This window comes from Brassica rapa, chromosome A09 (assembly GCF_000309985.2).
Source record: "Brassica rapa cultivar Chiifu-401-42 chromosome A09, CAAS_Brap_v3.01, whole genome shotgun sequence".
NCBI classification, from domain to species: Eukaryota; Viridiplantae; Streptophyta; class Magnoliopsida; order Brassicales; family Brassicaceae; genus Brassica; species Brassica rapa.
In genome coordinates this window covers 31616128-31636353 of record NC_024803.2, presented here as the reverse complement: position 1 = coordinate 31636353, position 20226 = coordinate 31616128, and the positions used below count along the sequence as shown (strand labels likewise).

Below are 20226 nucleotides of genomic sequence, written 5' to 3'. Positions count from 1 at the left end.
GAGATATAGCATGAGAAAACTAAACCTTAAGCTACAAATACCAAATCATAAGCCACGAATGCCAAACTTTAAACCATGGACACTTTTTGTAAATTGATTATTACTTTATGAACCAAAATTGATTAGTCTATCCTACTCCATAAGAACATATGATTTAGGAATTTATAGTAGGGGTGGGCACTTTACCCGATATCCGAAGTGGCACTCGAACCCGATCCGAAAAATCCTAACCGAAATCTGAACCAAAGTAGCAAAATATCCGAGCGGGTATTGAATTAAGAGAGATTGGATATCCGAACCCGAACGGATAATACCCGAACCCGAATGGATATCCGAAAATAACCGAACATATGTATAATTAACCTTATATTTTTAGTTTACATCTTTCATTTTATATAAAGTATTTATATTGATACTACACATATTTTAAGTTCATAAGATATACATACAATTACTGAAAAATGATTTGCTACTCACTTAAAATACATGTCAAATTTTTTATTTCAAGAATGAACAAAAAGTTACATCCAAAATTTAAAAACAATAATCAAATTAATGTTTTTTTAGTTTCAAAATGTTATGTCCAAATCTATTAACCATTCAATCTATTAAAAATAAAAGATTAGTGAAGTGAAAGTTATATTATTAAATACAAGAAATTTAAAAAATGAAAATTTAATTTTGTTTTTTTTCAAAATCTAAATATCCGAACCCGATCCGAAATAACCGAACCCGAACTAAAAATATCCGAATCCGACCCGAAGTACAGAAATACCCGAACGGGTTCTACACCTCTACACCGAAATACCCGAAAATCCGAAATACCCGACCCGAACCCGAACGGATACCCGAACGCCCACCCCTAATTTATAGTCAAAACAAGCATGAGACACTTGATTCACGTAATTATCTGATGCGAGATCGATTCTTAAACTTGAAAACACAAACATAGTTTCAAATTTACACAAATCGTCAAGTATCAAATATTTTTTCGAAACAAAAGAAAATTGTCAAGTAATCACATCTCCGCACACAAACATTTGTATATATAGGAATCATTAACAAAAAAAAGAAAATCCCATCACCAAACCAAATCAAAGCATCAACAAAACACAATCCCCTTTTGAGGTTCAAAAAGTACATAAACAAATGAAAATTCTAATTTAAATTAATTAAAATTTGACCCGAATAACCATATTTCTTTTCAAGATAGGGACATATGTCTTATGCTTGCGTTTTGAACCTGTAGATCACCTTCTTCTTCTTAAACGTATTGTTATCAATCGTAATGACGATCTTTCCCGGTTCACCCGCCTTGAAAGAATCGGTTATCACAGGTTCATCAGTTAAACCGATTTTCCTGTTCTTAGAGACGATCACGGTGTAGCTTGCCTCGTTGGTTGGTTCAAATTGTGCACCATAGCTCACGTCCGCGCCCAAAACCCTAAGCTCCCACGAGAGCGTGGAACCCTAGTAGTAGCAACACAATCCAAATAATTAATCAACACAATCCACATAATTAATAATTAATAATTAATAATCAATACATAATATATACATCCATCATTCTAAGGAAAAAAATAAGGTTACATTATCTTCTATTATTTCAACATTACGAGTTCATGAAAAATCTTATATATTAAAACAGAAATCACAACTTTGATTCATATGTGATTTTTAAAAAAATGGACATATTCTTAAAAAGTCATGTTACATTTAATCTATAATCTTATCATTTAAATTTTGGACATACCATAAACTTTTATTGGACTATCAATAATGATCCATTAAATTTATAGATAGTATAAATTAAATATATATAATTTAATGTTGTAATAATATACCTCCATATGTTAATTATTTAAATATTTGTCGATGTTAACTTTTAAAATTATAACAATTTTTTTAAATAACAAAAATCATATTATCTAACAATGATTAATCTTTACTACTTAAAACCAATGAAAAAAAAATTAAACTATATAGTTTATTTTAACAATTAAACAAAAACTAAATGTTTAATTATTTACTCGATAATATAAATCTATGAAGAGAAAATTTTAATTTTTTAAGAACTTTCTAAATTTGTGAAATGTTACCATATTTTTGAATATGACAATAAAACAATATTTACTAATATTTATATATATAGTTACGATTTTAATAATGAAATAATAATCCAAATATATATATATATATATATATAAGAAGATACAAATACATGTGAAAGTTTGAAACAATCTATTCAATGAAAAAATATACCGTAAACTTATTATATTTTAAAAATTGATAGACACATATATATTATAATATATACTAATTTATAATTAAAAATAAAATGTTTATATAAAAATAAATAAAAACAAAAACATGCACGGTTACGCGGATCGAGATCTAGTAGATATTTAAATGTAAAACTAAACTGTAAGAACATGTCCACCTGTTGGAATATTATAATAAGTATCTAACAAGTAACGTATTATTATTTTGTAAAAAAAAATTAAATCATATATTTAAATATAAAATATGAACGAATAATAAATTAATAGTTGGCATGAAAGTTTATGTACCGGTTCTCTTAAAATGTGTGGTTTTAGAACTTTTCGACATTCTCTTTTTTTTTTCTTATGTTTTGCATTTAATGCATTGTTAGATATTGTCATTAGAACCCTGCGTTAAAGGTGCTCTTACACAAACGCAAAAAGACAGGAGAGAGCATACATACCTCGGAAGCAGGCAATTCAATGATATGCTTAGCTGAGGATTTAACTACGGCCTCGGTGACTCCATCTTCAACAGCGAATGGACTTTCTTTGCTGAGTCCACCGTATTTAACCGGGACTACTTCAGGAGCTACATATCTATTTCATCCAAAAAACAGTATATAAAGCTTAGTGTGTGAGGAGAAACATTAAATTTAACATAGTACATAAGTTCCAATGAAACATTATTTACTTGAATATGGTTTCAGCGGTTTTGGATGGACCAGCAAGGACCATCTTGCTCCTTGTCCTTGGAGATATAATGATATTCCCGAATGTTTTGTAATAAGGAATGTACCACCATGGGACATTAATAAACAGCTGAAACATACCCCAAAAATTCATATTAGAATTTAAATTTTCAAATGTAATCATGAGAAAAATGTTGATGTCTTTTACCTCTTTAGCCACAAATTCTGGATAATTGTCTTCGAACTGCTTAACGGCACGTCTTATAAACTGCCACAATGATCTCTTACCGAGCCCTGGCGCGTTCCTGAAGTCACTAACGAACACGAACGAGGACTTAGCCTCGGGGCTAAAGTCAAGAGACCTCACACACTTCTCTTGGAACTGAATCCTCCACTTGAGGAACTTGTTGAGCTTCTCCTTGTCTGAGAAAATCTCCTTGTTCTGGAACTCACCGTACGAGCTGTAGATCACAACGTGTCCTTGCTTGTCAACTCCGTGAGTGAACACCATCTTCTCGAACTCGGCCCCTTGGAGATCTTCTGCCAGGAGCTCGTCCATGTTGTTTTCCTTGCGCCATTGGACCGTGTTTTTCAGCATGGTGAAGGCTTCTTTGACCTTGAAGTCGCGAGCTCGGAGGAACTTGAGGAGGATTACGTCGGATCTTTCGTCCTCCAGAAGTGGGATGCCCCAGATCGAGACTTCTTCTGGCTCTACCGAGACAGCCGTCTCTGGAAGAGTGATCGAGACGATCGATTCTTCGATTGCTTCCACGGTTTTGGTTGCTTCTTCTTGTTCAGCTGCGAAAGCCTTCTCGATTGTTACCACTTCTGTGGTGACTGGAGTAGCTGGTTTGGTCTCTACAGGGGCAGAGGTGACTGCTTTCTCTTCTTCTTTCTTTGTCTCTGTGGTGACCGGAGCAGCCGGTTTGGTCTCTACCGGAGCCGGTTTCTCCTCCTTCTTGGTCTCAGCGGTGACCGGAGCAGCCGGTTTGGTCTCTACTGGAGCCGGTTTCTCTTCCTTCTTGGTCTCCGTGGTGACCGGAGGTTTCTCTTCTTTCTTTGTCTCAGTGGTGACCGGAGCAGCCGGTTTGGCCTCTTCTTTCTTTGTCTCTGTGACGACCGGGGCAGCCGGTTTGGTCTCTACCGGGGCGAGTGTCTCTTCCTTCTTTGTCTCTGTTACGACCGGAGCAGCCAGTTTTGACTCTACTGGTGTAGGAGCGACTGGTTTTTCTTCCTTCTTGATCTCTGCGGCGGCGGGAGCAGCTGGTTTAGTCTCTTCCGGAGCAGGAACGGCGGATGTTTCTTCCTTCTTGGTCTCTACGACGGTCGGAGCAGCAGATTTCTCCTCTGTTATGGTCTCAGCCACTTCCTCTGTTTCCTCTCTTTTCTTCTCCTCCACTGTCTCTTCTTTCGCCGGTGGAGCGGTGAATTCATGCTTGTTCAAAGCTTCCCTCACCATCTCCTTAAACTCCGCCAACGCATTCTTCTCAGCTTCCGTCAACTCTGAAGCCAAATAGCCTTCCTCCTTAAACGATTCCGTATGCGCGATCACTTTTCCCGTCATGATCTCTTCCACCTTTTCCACCGTCACCTCCGGTTCCTCTACCGTAACCTCTGTTTCCGTCACCGTAACGGGGGCCTCTTTCTCAGACACAACTTTCTCCTCCTTGGACTCAGGAGCAGGCGCTGTCACTGATTTGTCCGTAGTAACAGGTGCAGAAACCTCCTTAACCGGCGGCACAACAGGAGTTTCCTCCTTTGCCGGAACAGGAGCGGTGGTGGTTGAAGCAGCAGGCTTCTGTATCTCTTCTTGAGCCATGATTGATTCGGACTTCTCAATGATCAGAGAAAGAGAGAAAAGAGATGGAATGTTGAGAGGGAAGAGAGAAGAGAAGAGCTTTTTATAAAAAGAAATAAGAAGAGAGAAAATGGAGGAGATGTTCTATGAGAGCAAAAGAGAAACAGTCTGGTCGGAGCTGTTAAGACAGCTACTTCTTCGATACTTTTCTTAGTGGGTCCCCTTTTCTTTCTCTAAAACGGCCGTCTTTGGGCTTCTCAAAAGATCGCACATCTCAATTTTAAAACTAACTTAATCAACAACCTTTTTTTAATTAGTAAATCATATTCTCTCTTTTTCGATTTTCAGACTTTTATATGGAAGGAAGGATATTCTTGAGTAGCTTCTTTCATTTTATAACCACCTTGATAGGCTGATTATTATATGAAAACTTCTAAATTTAAGGACAAATCATGAAAATGATATGTTTGTTTTTGTTTGAGGAGAAAAGTGGAATATTTTGGGAGAGGAAGATAATATGATAGAAGAGCTGATCTTATTAAAAAGAAAAGGGTTTAATCAGGGTTTCAATAAAATAGTTAAAGTAGTTTTTGTCAAATCATGACACCATGTTATCATCACCTATGTAATAGGTTTTGGGATTAAACAAAAAGAAAAGGTTGATTCTTTGGTCTTCTTGTTTGGGCGACTTATAATCAAACTATCATCTTCTTACTCTACTATATTGTCCTTTTAGTGAACATAAGATTATAAATCAAAATGGTTCGATAATCTACAAGCGGTATAACTCTTACACACATATGTGAAATCATAATCTAGTCAATTACATGCAAAACAACCAACATAATTATCATTGATTGCAAGATATATGTCCATGCAAATGTATATCATTGGTCAGGACTCAGAAAAGACGGATTTGTTTTTTTTTTTTAAGATGGAAAGAAAACTGGAAAACACTCAAGCTATGTTGTCATTTGTCGAAAAGCATTAAAAGAAACCAACCCTTTGTCTGTTAGTTCAAATTGTTCATGTCTTTATAGTAAAAGTACGAGAATGTTTTTCACAAGTTGTGCAACACCAAGGCTTTCTAGAAACCTGGCATACATATAACTCGACCTAAATCATGATGTGAAATTATTAGTATGTTTTTAATATAAAAAGTCAAACTACACAATAATTACATGGCAACGACTCATTGAAGCATAAAATATGTTCTTCAATTTTATGCTAACTGGAGTATTAATTTTGCTACAAACCAAACCTAATATTCATTTATTAACTATAAAAAGCATGAAATCATGAGAGGATGTCACACATATAAACATCTGCGGACTGCCTTGCACGTAACGAACGCGTCTAATGATTTTGTATTTATAACATAAAATTTGGACCCATATTTTGTGCGTTGTAATCTTAAAATAAAAATTTAATGTTTATCTGTAGAATTAATGTAAGATTTGATATCAACAGGGAAATACCAAGAGATTGAAGCTGTCACGATAAGTATTAAGATTATAGTTTTAAAATTTAATAAGCGGACTGATGCATGTAGGCCTTACCGCCTACACCACACACCTCAGCGTTACAACTTACAACTCCTCAGATGGGCCATTACACTTAGAAAAACATTTCATATGCGATCACAATATTATTAAGTGAAATTTATATTTCAAATGGCAAAACATTTCTTATATTTCATATGCGTTAATTATTGCTAACTTCATGTTCCAAATGGCAACACTGCAACAGTTTGGTAACTGCCTAAAAAGTCGCATTTCACTGTTTAGTAATTTATGATCCTATAGTTCGGGAAAAGTTTTTAATATAAAAAGATAAATTAACAGTAACTAGTTACAAGGTTAACTTGTGTGAATAAACACGCTAATACTTATTAGTGCATTTTTGGATAGTTAATGTATCTATATTATTATAACAGAAACATCTATATTATTATAACAGAAACATTGTGTTGGACCAAACATTTACTTTGTAAGTTTTTAAATTAAATACATCTTTCTACTTTATAGTTAAACATACATTAAATTACTAATATTTTGTTTTTATACTACTATCAATGTTTTTAAACAATATACTCATATCTTTATACTACTATTCATATTTCCAAACAACACTAAAACTAATCTTGTGTCCAAACTATATAAAATATTAGAAGTCATCTTTTTAATAATTTATAACAGTTTTCTTTCAAATCATTTATATAAATTAAATAACTGAAAATTCAAATAATTTATAAAACAACGAAAAAATTGAACTTATTTTTACAGGTTTAAATACTAAAAAAACATTTTAATCAATAATAAATTAATTAAATTAACATATTATTTTATTTATATTACTAAATAATAGTTATATCATTTATTTAAGTAACATAATAATTCAATAATAGCCATTACATATATATATATATAAACGTTATACATTGTACAGTAAATATAATAACAAAATAATTATGAAAAATGTTCAAAATATATGTTATCTAAAGAAAAATGCTTAACACTAATTGTTAACAACAAATTTAACCGATTATAATATATATGATTAACAAGATAAATTACACAACATAATTATAATAAAATTAATTAAGCAATATGAAAAGAAGTAATATGATCAAGACATATTTACAGTTGTTAATTCCTTATATCTATCATTTTCTCTATCAAAATTTTGTGCAAACGTTATAATTTCATAAAATTGTAAAACAATGAACAATAAAATTTGGATTAAAAGGTGAAAAATTATGAAACTATAATAATATAAATCAAATTGGATTACATATCAGTCATCCATCGGTTAGTCTCGAGTTTTAGTGATTTTTCAAATATGTAAATTTTTAAAAACCTAAATCAAATTATCGGATGTCTAGATTAACCACTTTGACCGCATGTTCGGGTCAAATTTAAATGCAAAAATATTTTAAATACAAATTTTTTTTACAAATTAAAAAAAACTATTTGTTAAATTATTAGTGCTTAAAATAATCCGTGTTTGCAAAGAGTGAGTCAAAATCTAGTTAAATAGTTAATTCATTTCATTGCACAATTAAGATCTTGCCTTTAGGTATTAGTAATAATTAAATCTTAGGGGTTAATTTGTTCTTTAACACTATGGTTTAGGGTGTAGCTTTCTCATGTTAGTTCTCTTATAGATAGTATATTGTACACTAATAAGATTAAGTTCATGATTTTTTTAACGTTGAGGATTTAGGGCTTAGTAATAGGATTTGTGGTTTAAGGATCATGATTTACCATTTATTTACTTTTAAATTTATAAAAGTGAAAATTGTGTCTATAAACTTTAGCATATTTTGATATATATATATATATATATATATATATATATGTTTATGTTATATATATGTAAGTATAGATGAATGATAAACCTTTTAACCAAAAGTACATATCAATGATAAATATTATCAATATTATCAAAACAGGAACACTATTTTGGACTTACATTTTATTATATTTCTAGAACTGAACCATTATATTAATTATGCACCATAATATATCAAAAACCAATTTAATTATTCTACTAATACAATTAAATATTTAAACATCTCAGAATAAAATAACTAAAATATTCATAAATTTTTTCTAAGACTGAAATGTAATAAAATATATTTATATAATTTAAAAATATAAATATACAAATTTTTTTACAAAATTTAAAACTTTATAAATATATTAATACTAAATAATGAATAATTATTTATCAACATTTATTATACATTAGTATTAATCTAATTGAACTTAAATCCATAACATAAAATTTATAATATTGTATAAATAAAATTATAGCATTTTTGAATATTAAATTAAATAATAAATATAGTAAATTAAAGTATATGTACGCAGAAAACAACAATTTTTTCTAGATATTAAAATATACATTAATTTAAAAAGTTCTTAAGTAAATATTATATCAATGAAAATTAATTATAATATATAAAAACAATTCTAAAATTTAGATATTAATTATTGGATTAATATATTTTTATTTGATAAAAATATTAAAATTAATATTCTTTTATAATATAGTGGAATGAGTTACTATTGAAATATTTATGATTGTTTTTTTACAGGTTATTTTACCAATCATGCAGTATATTAATCAAATACAAGATGGTTTTAACAAAAACATTATCTCATTTATATTTAAATGTTTTTATAAAAAAAAAACTTGATCAATGCAAAACATTTTATGGGGTGTACTATTACGTCTCAATTTAAATTTGTCAGAAATAAAGTAAAACAAATTCAAGACATACAGTGAAAACTAATTCTTAATACAAATTGCAACAAAAAATATATTTATAGTTATTTTGCTACGTAGTCCTCACTATAACGCAATATCATAGTTTTAATAAATGAATCATTATAAATTTAATATGTATTGTGTTTATTTATAATAATTTGGGTTACTGAATAACATATGTGTATATAATTTTTTTAAAAATATTTCTTGTCAAATAAATTTTTATATAAATATAACTATATATTTATATTTATAAGAACTTCAATTTCAAAAAAATAATTACAACTACTATGCACAAAATTAATTAAAATTATATAAAACTTAAAATACGTAAATTATGGATGCAATTGTAATTTTTATTAATAAAATTTTGTAAACAAAAATAATCATACGCTTTAAAAACACTGATGACTAGTCCAAGATGAACAGTGATGAACAAGTCATATACGCTACCTTTTAAATACTGTAGTCTAACTCAAGATTACGTTTGTCGATAAACGCATAAAAAGTATTATTTTGGCTATTATGTCCAAATTATCTTGGTCAAAGAAATTATATACTGAAGAATCGTATAATTTTGTAACTACAAATATTGATGTAATGAATAAGAACAAATATATGATTCAGGTTTTGCAATATCATTAGATTTTTTTGTTCTTCTTATCAATACTATTAAAACAGAAGGTCCCTTTTTGAGGTGCCCTCCTGTTTCAACAATATTTACAAGATACTGCCACTGGAATATTTTTAAGCTATGATTTTAATTAAATTCTGTATTTTTTGAATTCCTTTTTATTTTAACAGCAAAAATCCTTTTATTTAAAAGACAACACCTACGTTTAATTAATTATGTCTTCATATCAAAACATAATGTATCATCCTATCAAAACATAGTGTATTCATTACGATCAACAACTACGTTTAAAACAAACTTCAATTGCTACAACCAATGTTTTTAAACCCGACACGGACACTGAACCGGACTGCTTACCGGTTTGCTGGGTCACTGGGTCGACCGCGGGTGAACCGCGGGTTAATAAATTAACTAATTTTATTATATAATAATATCTCAGGTATGTAAATAAAATTATAAAAACTAAAGTTTATTATTTTCTAAATTTTTTAAAACATAAAATAATAGTTTGGATATGTATATATTTTATGTTTAAAATTTAGAAAATACTTAACTTTAGTTTTTATATTTTTATTTTCATTTGACATACAAAATATCAAAAAAATAGTTTAGACTATTTAAAATTTTCTCGAATAAGATAAGAGCTATGACATCTAAAATAAATCAAAACATAAAATTTATAAATATTTAAATATTTAAATGTATAATGTGAATAATAAATTAAACTACAAATACAAAATAAACCAAAAGTAAAAAAATCATTGTAATAAATTATCAATAATAGAAATAAACTAACACCAAATAACATCAACTACTTTTGGTTCTCTCTACCATCGTTCACTTTATTTTCTTCAGGTGACATAGTGAAATCTTCATCAAAATCTAAAAATCACAAATATAAAATTGAAAAAAGAAAACATAACTTTTTTTTTGTCAATACCTAACATCTTAATTGAAAACTTAGAATATAAAACAAAATTAAAAACTAGAAAAAGGAAATAAAAGTTATTTATTGGTTCGGCCGATGGTTCAACCGGTACCGGATTCCGTGTTTTACCGGGTTTTTGCGGTTTTTTGCGGGTTTCTAAATATTAGGTTTTTTACAAAATCCAAACCGGATTTTTTTGGGTTACCGGATTTACCGGTTCAACCGCGGGTCCGGGTCGGGTTTCAAAACACTGGCTACAACACACTTATTTTTATTTCTTAAACAGTCTATGTACCAAATCTATCGACACCGAAGTGAATTCTGCAAGCTGCCAAATAAAAACAATACATTCTGTTAATATCAGTGTATCATCGACCATTTATCACGTCCAATCAATGTTTTGGTTACAAACAATTGCACAAAAAACATAAATGTTGCATTATTCAAAATCTATAAAAAATGGTCGTATTATATATTTTTAAGCTAGCATTTTTATATGTATAGTATGAGATACAAACAAACCCATAAACCCCAAATACTTTTTTATATTTTAATTTATTAAAATAAGCAATGTCATGATACCAATCTTTTTTCAAATCAATCACCATAATATCTATACCATTAAATAAAAACGTAAATTTAAGCAAATAAACTAATCAAAACAATAAAATTTTATATAATAAATACACATAATTAGAATCCTAAACCGTAAACCACTCTGCAATATAGTCGACCATACTATTGGATTTATAAATCTTTTTCAAATCAATAACCAAAAATACAAACCACTAAATCAAAAGCTAAAAATTTAGCAAATAAACTAGATTTTCGAAAGTTCCATACATAACCATATCCACTATACTAGATCATAAATACCAATCTTTTTTCAAATCAATAACCATAAATATCTATACCATTAAATAAAAAAGCTAAAATTTAAGCAAATAAACTAAATTTTCGGAAGTTGCTTCATGTTTTCTTACTTGCAAAAAAAAAAAAACGTTATCTAATTATACGCGATTCTTACTAGCAAAAAAAAAACTCACACGCAAAATATTCCAATTTCAAACTTAAAATATAAAACCACCAATCTGAAATATAGTTAAACTCTAATAAAATATATTCTGTTTCAAAAATATTTTGTTAATCAATAACGAAGTATATGCCAAGTAATATTCTTTATTCATCAAATACCAATTATTAACAATCCCTTAAACCTCCTACCGAAATATCCGCCATCCTAACAAATTTACTGTCAAATAACGATATTTACTTAGCTTATTAACATAATATACCTTATTATCATTCAACTGAAATAGCATCCCTAAAAATAATCCGAATATTCTTTCAAAACCTATCTATTGTAGGCTATATATAACTACCGTTGTCAAACAATCATCGCCACACACAAATTTTCTTTTTTCTTTTCGAAACCGCAAAGAAACGCAAAGAACAAATAAAATTCCGTTCCTTTCAAAACTGAAACCTAACAGAACTGATTGGTACATCCAATTGAAAGTAATCCACACCTGGGAGCAAATAAACTAGAAATTTGGTGAAACGTTTTCGTTGACAAGAAGGTAAACTGAAAAATGCATAGTCTACTCAATTATATTGTTTCAGTTACATCTTGATTTTTTTTTCTGTGTATAGGTATGGATTTGGTTGGACTTAGCCTCATAACTTTCATCATCAATCATACAACGTGTAGACTTTGACTGTAAAATTACAAAAAAAAACATTAGTTAAATTTGGATTTTACAAATATTAAATATATTATAGTTATTGTTTTTTTTTGAAACACTATTATAGTTATTGTAAGCGTTGAAATTTTTATACCATTGTATGAAAACTTATCTTTTCTCAGGTTTGTTGTTTTGTGATATTGGTTAGAGTCACATGAATAAAGCTTTGCCTATACAAATGTCACTGCACAGCCTGCACATGAGTAAATATATTAAATTTTCAAACCAAAATGAGTAAGATCAAACAAAGATCATATACCACCATTTCAATATGAACGGAAATATATTATAACAATTTGTTTGGAAAGATGTGAGAAAAGTGCATGAAACAAATTCCAAAAATAGTTAAAAAAACTTTAGATATTTATTTTTTAGTGTTTAACTACACTCGATTAACCAACTATATAACGAATAAGAGAAATATTTGAAAGTCTATTGACCTGAAGTGATTGATGTTTCTTGATCCTTTAACTCCGGTTCTTCGTTTTTTCTTGAGGGATACTTTTTCAGATCTTCTTCAGACATATACGAGACAAACAGAATTAACCGACTAATCAGATCATTCATTGGATTCGACATGCAAACCTTATCTGGAAAAAAAATGATTTTTAGATCATAAGTAATGGTTTCGATGAGCCTATGATACATTAATCAAAGAAAAATAAGTTATTGGAGATATACCTTCAACCATCTGTGTTGATGGATCATGTTTCATCATGTTATCAAAGCATTTTGAGAGAGAGACGAACTCATTTTTCTGAGGAAGCTTATTCTGGAAAGGCAAAAAGACAGGTTGTTGTTCTGTCGGTTGGTAGTGATGAACCATGGGCCTGAGTGATATTGAAAAATATCAACATAAGTTATAAACCCAACTTACACTAACATTTTATTATCCTCATTTTGAGTTTCAGTTTGTAAAACCCAGTTGTATTCGATTAATTTTTAAACATAAAAATGGAACTTCTTTGTTTTGTATTAATCAGGCCCAAGGAGTTTTTAAACAATTTTAAAATAATTATCAGAATGGTCAATATATCTAGAATGTTTTTCCCTTATAATAAATTTAATTAAGAGCATTTTCAAATTGCAAAAGTATTGTTTTAAAATAAATACAATCATCTTTTGTTTATTAAAATTATACGTAATAAAGTGTAAGTTTTGTTTAATTATCAACAATTATTTTAAATTGCATTTCATTTTCTTCCAACAGAAAAATACAAGTAGCAAAATTTTAACTTAGCTAGATTTTATTATAGACAAATTAATATTTCATTTATACATTTATCCTTAACAATTATTAAAAATCAGTTATTTATCAAATGCAAGACATATTTTAGAAACAAATTTAAACCTCGACATATAAATAGAGAACTTAGGGGTACTCTTTTTTTTTCCCATATAGATCCGATCCAGCCGGACAGAGCATCTCTTTGAAACGACTCAGACCCGCCTACCACTTGATCTTAGAAGATGGATGTCGCCAAAAAAAAATAGAGAACTGAATCGGTATACAAATATCCAAAACTAACCAAACCGAATTCAAGCCCAAATTCATAAATAATCAAAAAAAAATTATCACTCGAACCGAACAACTATAAACCGAAATCAAACTGAAAACTCAAAAAATAAAAATAGAAGCGAACCTAAAATTAATACACCAAGTATAAATATATAACTCAAAACAAACAAGCGGGTAAATAAATGGAAAAGCAAAAAATAATTTACGAAAGCACGGGTCAAAATCTAGTCAATACAATTAAAACAGAAGACCCTTTTTTGAAGTACCCTTCTGTTTCAACAATATTTACAGAACCATGCCACTGCTTTATTTAAAACCTATACTTTTAATTATATAGAAATATTCAACTAAATATCTTTTAATCTAAAAATTATTTTTTTATTTAATTTCCTTTCTTTTACTTTCAACGTAGTGAATATAGTTGGAGGAATTAGATTTCTTTCCAGTTTTTAGATTCGATGAAGGAGCTTTGTTGATTCCCAAAACTTTAAAAAATTCTCATGGGTTCTTCCATTCTTTTTTTTCGTCCATTGTTCTACCAATTAGTTAAAAAATAGTCTCTTTGCTCTCTTAGCAACAAGATTGAGAAATAGGGAGACTTTGCTCTTCACCTTCTTCTCTTTTCTCTCTGTGACTTCTTTTTGCTGATTCATCTTTCTTTTTCTCACTGATTAAGCTCTCAAGTCTCAGGTCTGTGTATGCTCTTTCTTCTAGACACATTTTTTGGGTTTCCACCTGATTTACATTGCTAGGAAAACAAATGCAGACATATAAAAGTTTAAGAGCAATTCTATCTGAGTCAATCACCGGCAGACGAACTCGTGTTGCCTAGCATATCAAAAGGTATTCGATCTATTCTATGTTCCAATCAGCGTTGTTATTCAGTTGTTATTTCCTTGTGTGGTTTACGGTGTTCTTTCACTGTTAAGGTTTGTCTTGATTTATGTCCTGTCATAGAAAGTTTTTTGTTGTGAATTTCGTGTAAGGAGCTTTTGAAAGAAACAATGCCCAAACATAAGGCTGTATTGATCTGGTATTTTATTTCCTCAGAGGAGTGTTCGTCTCTGATTGATGGAGTTGATGTGTTTGTAAATTTTAAGGTAAAACTCCTTATTCTCAAACTCCAGCATCAACCTCTTCAATTGTCTGATTTGACACCCTTTTCTCATCTCTATATTTTTTTAATGGCATGAAGGTGAGAAGTTAGTGCTGGAAAGAAACATCACTTCCTCTGCATTGTTTCCTTCTCAAAACAGTTAAGTGTTTCAAGTAATGCACCAACAAAAGAAAAATTAGCTCCAGTGATTCTGCCGAGATTTATGTCAATACTTAAGCATATTTTGTATATATATGTCGAATAATCCTCATCATTAATATTTTTAAATCGATGATTCTATACAGCTATTGTAATATTTATTGTTAAAAAAATATATTGAGATCTTAAGAGATTTAGAATTTGTGATCAACACAAAAATTTAAAACGTTACATAACTAACAAATATAATATCACTATCTAACTACCACTATATAGTATATTATAAACATGTACAAATAAGAGTGTTTCTAATACATAGATAAGTGTACTAAGCATATATTTTCCCTAACTAAGAGGAATGTATTGAATTAAAGGTTTTAGAAGATTTTAGAGTATTTTAATTTTGGTTGGATTTAGGTGAAATTTGAAATTATTTGAGTGATTTTAGTAAAACTTAAAAATAAAAATGAAACCAATAGGTGATTTGGTATGATATTTTCTAAAAAATTTCAAAGTTGTTTAAGTGATTTGAAATGATAATATATATATTTTAAGCTTGGACATTCGGGGTCCCAATCGGATTTCGGATTTCGGCTTTGTCTAATCGGGTTTTGGTTATTTAGGTTTATCAAAATCAGTCATATTTGGGTTATATCGGGTTCAGGTCGAGATTAGTAAATCATCAGAGAACCGGTATAACCCGATGTAATTTTGGGTTCGGGTCCCAATCGGTTCTTTAGTTTAAAAGTATCTTATTTATACCTAATTTGTAGTCAAAACATAAGTAAAGTCAGTTCTTTGATTTTAGAGTATCTGATTTGTACTTATTTTATGACCGAAACATAAGTAAAATCGATTCAAAAATAAAAAAAGAAACATCAAACGTGACCACTTAAAATCAAATAAAATGTAAACATAGTAATTAATCGAAAGAAAACCAAATAACTAAAAGAATAAACGACAACAAAGTTCTCATGAAACGAAAAACATTATTCAATGAAAACAAAACCAAAATATAAAAATTTCAAGCCTCAACCGTCACCTTCAACCATCAAACTTCATGCAATAGATAATTATCTTAGAAGTATATTAAGAATTGAAACTAATTTGAAAAATAATCAATATAATTTGAAAAACCAACAACTAATTTGTTTGTTTTTTGAAGTATATACAAAATTTAAAATAATAAAAATATATTAGGAATTTTAAAAATAAATTAATTCTCAAATCAATACTATTAAAACAGAAGACCCTTTTTTGAGGTGCCCTTCTGTTTCAACAATATTTACAAGACAATGCCACTAGATTATTTTTAAACTATGATTTTAATTAAATTATTAAAGCATTATTTACTTATTTCACAAAATCTTCTTTTCCAACAAACTAATCTATTAAATCATTAAAGCTATCGTAACCTAACTAATCTTATATTATTTCTCTATACTAAAACAAAAATCTAACTATATTATTTCTATTAACATAACCAATCGTAAACCATATGTTTTTTTTTTTTGAAGTATATGGTGTTGTGTGGGTTTTACGTATTGAAACTTACACCATCGAATAACATACAAGATTTTCAAATTGACATGTAATATATATACATAAAATACATTATATCAGACTTTATGTATATATATTACATGTCAATTTGAAAATCTTGTATGTTATTCGATGGTGTAAGTTTCAATACGTAAAACCCACACAACACCATATACTTCAAAAAAAAAACATATGGTTTACGATTGGTTATGTTAATAGAAATAATATAGTTAGATTTTTGTTTTAGTATAGAGAAATAATATAAGATTAGTTAGGTTACGATAGCTTTAATGATTTAATAGATTAGTTTGTTGGAAGAGAAGATTTTGTGGAATAAGTAAATAATGCTTTAATAATTTAATTAAAATCATAGTTTAAAAATAATCTAGTGGCATTGTCTTGTAAATATTGTTGAAACAGAAGGGCACCTCAAAAAAGGGTCTTCTGTTTTAATAGTATTGATATTAGAGCAGAAAAACTAGCGCCCAATCATTATAATTCTCAATGTTCCACAAATCAACTTTTGTGAAACAGAAACTAAACAAATGGTTAGTTTATAACAAACTGACGAATATGCTGAAATGATATTAGATGGTATAAAACTTTTTTTTAACAACAAGATGGTATAAAATTACATTCATCAACAGCTTCACAAAAGCATTCACCACAAATAACAAAAAAAGACTAATCAGTCGTAAAATTAAGTTTTCTTAGCAAGATTAAACCTTTTAAAACTTTTTGGCGGATTCAAATCAAAGTGCTTCACTCATGGAAGCAATTCACAGCCAGATCCGAAGCAAGCTTGGAGATCATATTCTCATATGCATATGTAAGTGCGCTTTTGAGGGTTTTTGGTATATTACGGTCTTATTCATCTATATTAAGTACTGCATTACATATAATGATCACATATACACCATAATATTTTTTTTTTTAGTTTTCATTTCATAACTAACATAATCAGTTCTATCCCTAACTTATAAAATTATTATAATTTTTTCCGTCAATTGTGCTTAACAGAATCAGTTCTATGCTGATCTAAAAAGAATACTTTCATTGCTTTCTTTTATCTCACTTAAACTTCACTGCTCCTTCTACAGATCCTACAGAACATTAAAATTTTCTATAAGAACAAAAACAATATTGTATCAACATTAGTAGTTTCATTATAACAAATACAACATTATATAAGGCATCCAGAGACTTATATACGTGTTGTTTCAGGCAGTTTAGAAATTCCTAAAACAATTCCAAAGTAGAATAGTTAATTAATTTCCAACTATACATACTCTATATAACTGGCTATGAGGACAAATTAAAACAATTAAATCCAAGCAGGTTAAATTTTTGTAAGGAATTAATTTATTAAAAAAAAGCCTTACGAAAACTTACGTCTTTGAACAAAAAAAAATTCACCTCACTAAAATCTTGAAGTTAAGAAATAGCATTACTTACATGAGTTCTTTGTAAACTGCATCAGCTGCTTTCATTTATTTTCTTATGTGTCCTTCGAAGCTTGACTAAATCAGAAAATTACGAGATAAAAAAATCCAACAAGTACCAGATTAAACCATGCGTGTTTCTTCTTCGAAAAGGACCCCACTTCATCTTCCTGAATTATTTGCTAATTCCTTATCTTCCAACATCACCTCATCTTCACTTTGTTTTTATGTTAGATCCATCTGATTTTTTTTTCTGTCAACAGATTCATCTGATTTAAACCATGCATGTGAAGAATACTTATACACACAAAAATCCAGAAATTAAAAAAGGTCAAAGAAATTGAACAAATACCTTTAGAACGTTGAGAAATCTCTAATTAAACATATGCCTTTGAGATATATTGATATTACTTTACATATCTCTCTCAGGATTTACTGTATATATATATTTGAGCAGTTTTTAATAAATTATAAAATGTTTAAGGTTGTACTAGATTACTTTTTGGAAAACAAATTATGTATACAATTTTACCCCCAAATAGTATTCTCATTGACAAAGTGATATATAAGTGATATTGAATTATGTGTTAATTTGTTTAAAAAAAATCATTAACACTAAATTAAAATTTTCAATTGCAAAATCCATAATTGTAAGTTTGTAACCTTTACATAACTACTACAAATCTCAAAAATTTAATTGTAACCTTTACATAACTACTAAAAATCTCAAAAATTTAACCATTAAATAAACACAATAGATGTAGATTATATCTAAACTCTTCCCAAAATTCATAAATGCAACCCTTATAAATACTAAAGAATTCATACAAATATATATAATGATGTCTTTGTTGCAAAAAATGTGATACAAAATCAAAAATACAAACTGATATCAAATTCAAAAATACAAACTGGTAACAAATAAAATTTTGTTTGAAAAAAATATTGCGCTTTTAAAGCGCAAGTAAGAATCTAGCCATGTGTCAAAATGGTATAATCTATACATTATAAATTATTTATAACAGAAACATTACAAATTGATATATTTTAAAAATAAAAATAAAAAATTTATATGATAATAATATATATACAAAAATAAAAAATCCATACATTTTTTTAATAATTAAAGATGAATCATAGTAACATTTTTCTCTTATAATAGTAATTTATATCTTATTTAATATGAAAATAATAATTACATACAATTTCAACTAATAGTATAGATGGATCATAGTTTAATATGTAGTTAATGTTTTTCCTTAATCATAGAAATTAGTTTTAATTTAATAAGATATAAAAAATTGTAATCTATTGTGTCGTATTTTATTTGTAATCTATTAATTTAAAATTTCACATTACACAAAAATATAGTTACATATTGTCACAATATCGAAACAATATTACACATCTTGAAGTTAAATCTCCGATGCATACATAAACATATTGATGATTTGATATGTTAATATAACATGAAATAAATCCCGCGCTTTCAAAGCGCGGATCAAAATCTAGTATAAATATTAAAACTCAAAGGTTGAAAAAAAAGGTTAATCATGAATCAAAATCAGTTTTAAAAGATTAGTCCCCGTTGTATAAGATTGGTGGTTTATAGTATAAGAATATTTTATTCAAAAATGTGATTTTAGCCGGATAACTCAAAATTTTCTGAAAAATATGAACCATGCAAAAATTGAAGTACTTGAAATTTAACGGGTTTCTAACATCATTATATCGAACAAACTGAAAACCAAAATATTCAATCACCCTAATCAAACTCAATTTCATAAATAACTTAGCAGTTTCTATATCTTAAACCGAAAAAATGAAAACATTAAACCGAACTAAAATAAAAAACCAGCAAATAATAAAATGGACCAAACCAAACGGCCACGCTTAACATATTAGTTAATATATAGACGGGTTAATAAATTTGTTATCAAAAAATAATTCCGCGCTTTCAAAGCGCGGATCAAAATCTAGTGAACTTATTAAAGACAAAACAATTACAGTAAAATAATTTAATAATAATTAATGATTTAGTCCAATGATTTATCTCATTTTATAATAATTCTTATAATAATTAACCCATTTATTTATATCTATCTATTTGTATAATATGTTAAATCATTTATACT

At 28.5% G+C, this 20226-nt stretch overlaps 1 protein-coding gene and 1 long non-coding RNA gene across 4 annotated transcripts; one reads left to right on the top strand and one right to left on the bottom strand.

The window, feature by feature from the left end:
* Positions 1-974: 974 nt before the first annotated feature.
* LOC103847804 (patellin-2) lies at positions 975-4884 on the bottom strand. 2 transcript variants are annotated; one of them, XM_033281091.1, is made up of 5 exons: positions 4106-4884; positions 3162-3964; positions 2956-3083; positions 2726-2861; positions 975-1470 (listed from the first exon to the last, which is right to left on the bottom strand). In XM_033281091.1, exons 1-5 carry the CDS (start codon positions 4770-4772, stop codon positions 1225-1227), a joined length of 1980 nt encoding a protein of 659 aa, XP_033136982.1. In that variant the 5' UTR covers positions 4773-4884; the 3' UTR covers positions 975-1224. The 2 variants fall into 2 exon arrangements, with proteins under 2 accessions (XP_033136982.1, XP_009123116.1); XM_009124868.3 differs by having other exon boundaries at positions 3162-4884.
* Positions 4885-5552: 668 nt separating this feature from the next.
* LOC103834038 lies at positions 5553-19013 on the top strand. 2 transcript variants are annotated; one of them, XR_004451891.1, is made up of 3 exons: positions 5553-14781; positions 14903-14952; positions 15048-19013. It is a non-coding gene; the product is annotated as an uncharacterized LOC103834038 (long non-coding RNA). The 2 variants fall into 2 exon arrangements; XR_004451890.1 differs by having other exon boundaries at positions 5553-14952.
* Positions 19014-20226: the final 1213 nt, after the last annotated feature.

What these genes read in the sequence shown, in the direction of transcription:
- LOC103847804 (XM_009124868.3), bottom strand. Translation starts at nt 4,772, where the DNA reads ATGGCTCAAGAAGAGATACAGAAGCCTGCTGCTTCAACCACCACCGCT. An exon ending in CAGAATTTGTGGCTAAAGAG is followed by an intron (nt 3,084 to 3,161) that starts GTAAAAGACATC and finishes GGTATGTTTCAG; the next exon opens with CTGTTTATTAATGTCCCATG. An exon ending in TTGAATTGCCTGCTTCCGAG is followed by an intron (nt 1,471 to 2,725) that starts GTATGTATGCTC and finishes TGCTACTACTAG; the next exon opens with GGTTCCACGCTCTCGTGGGA.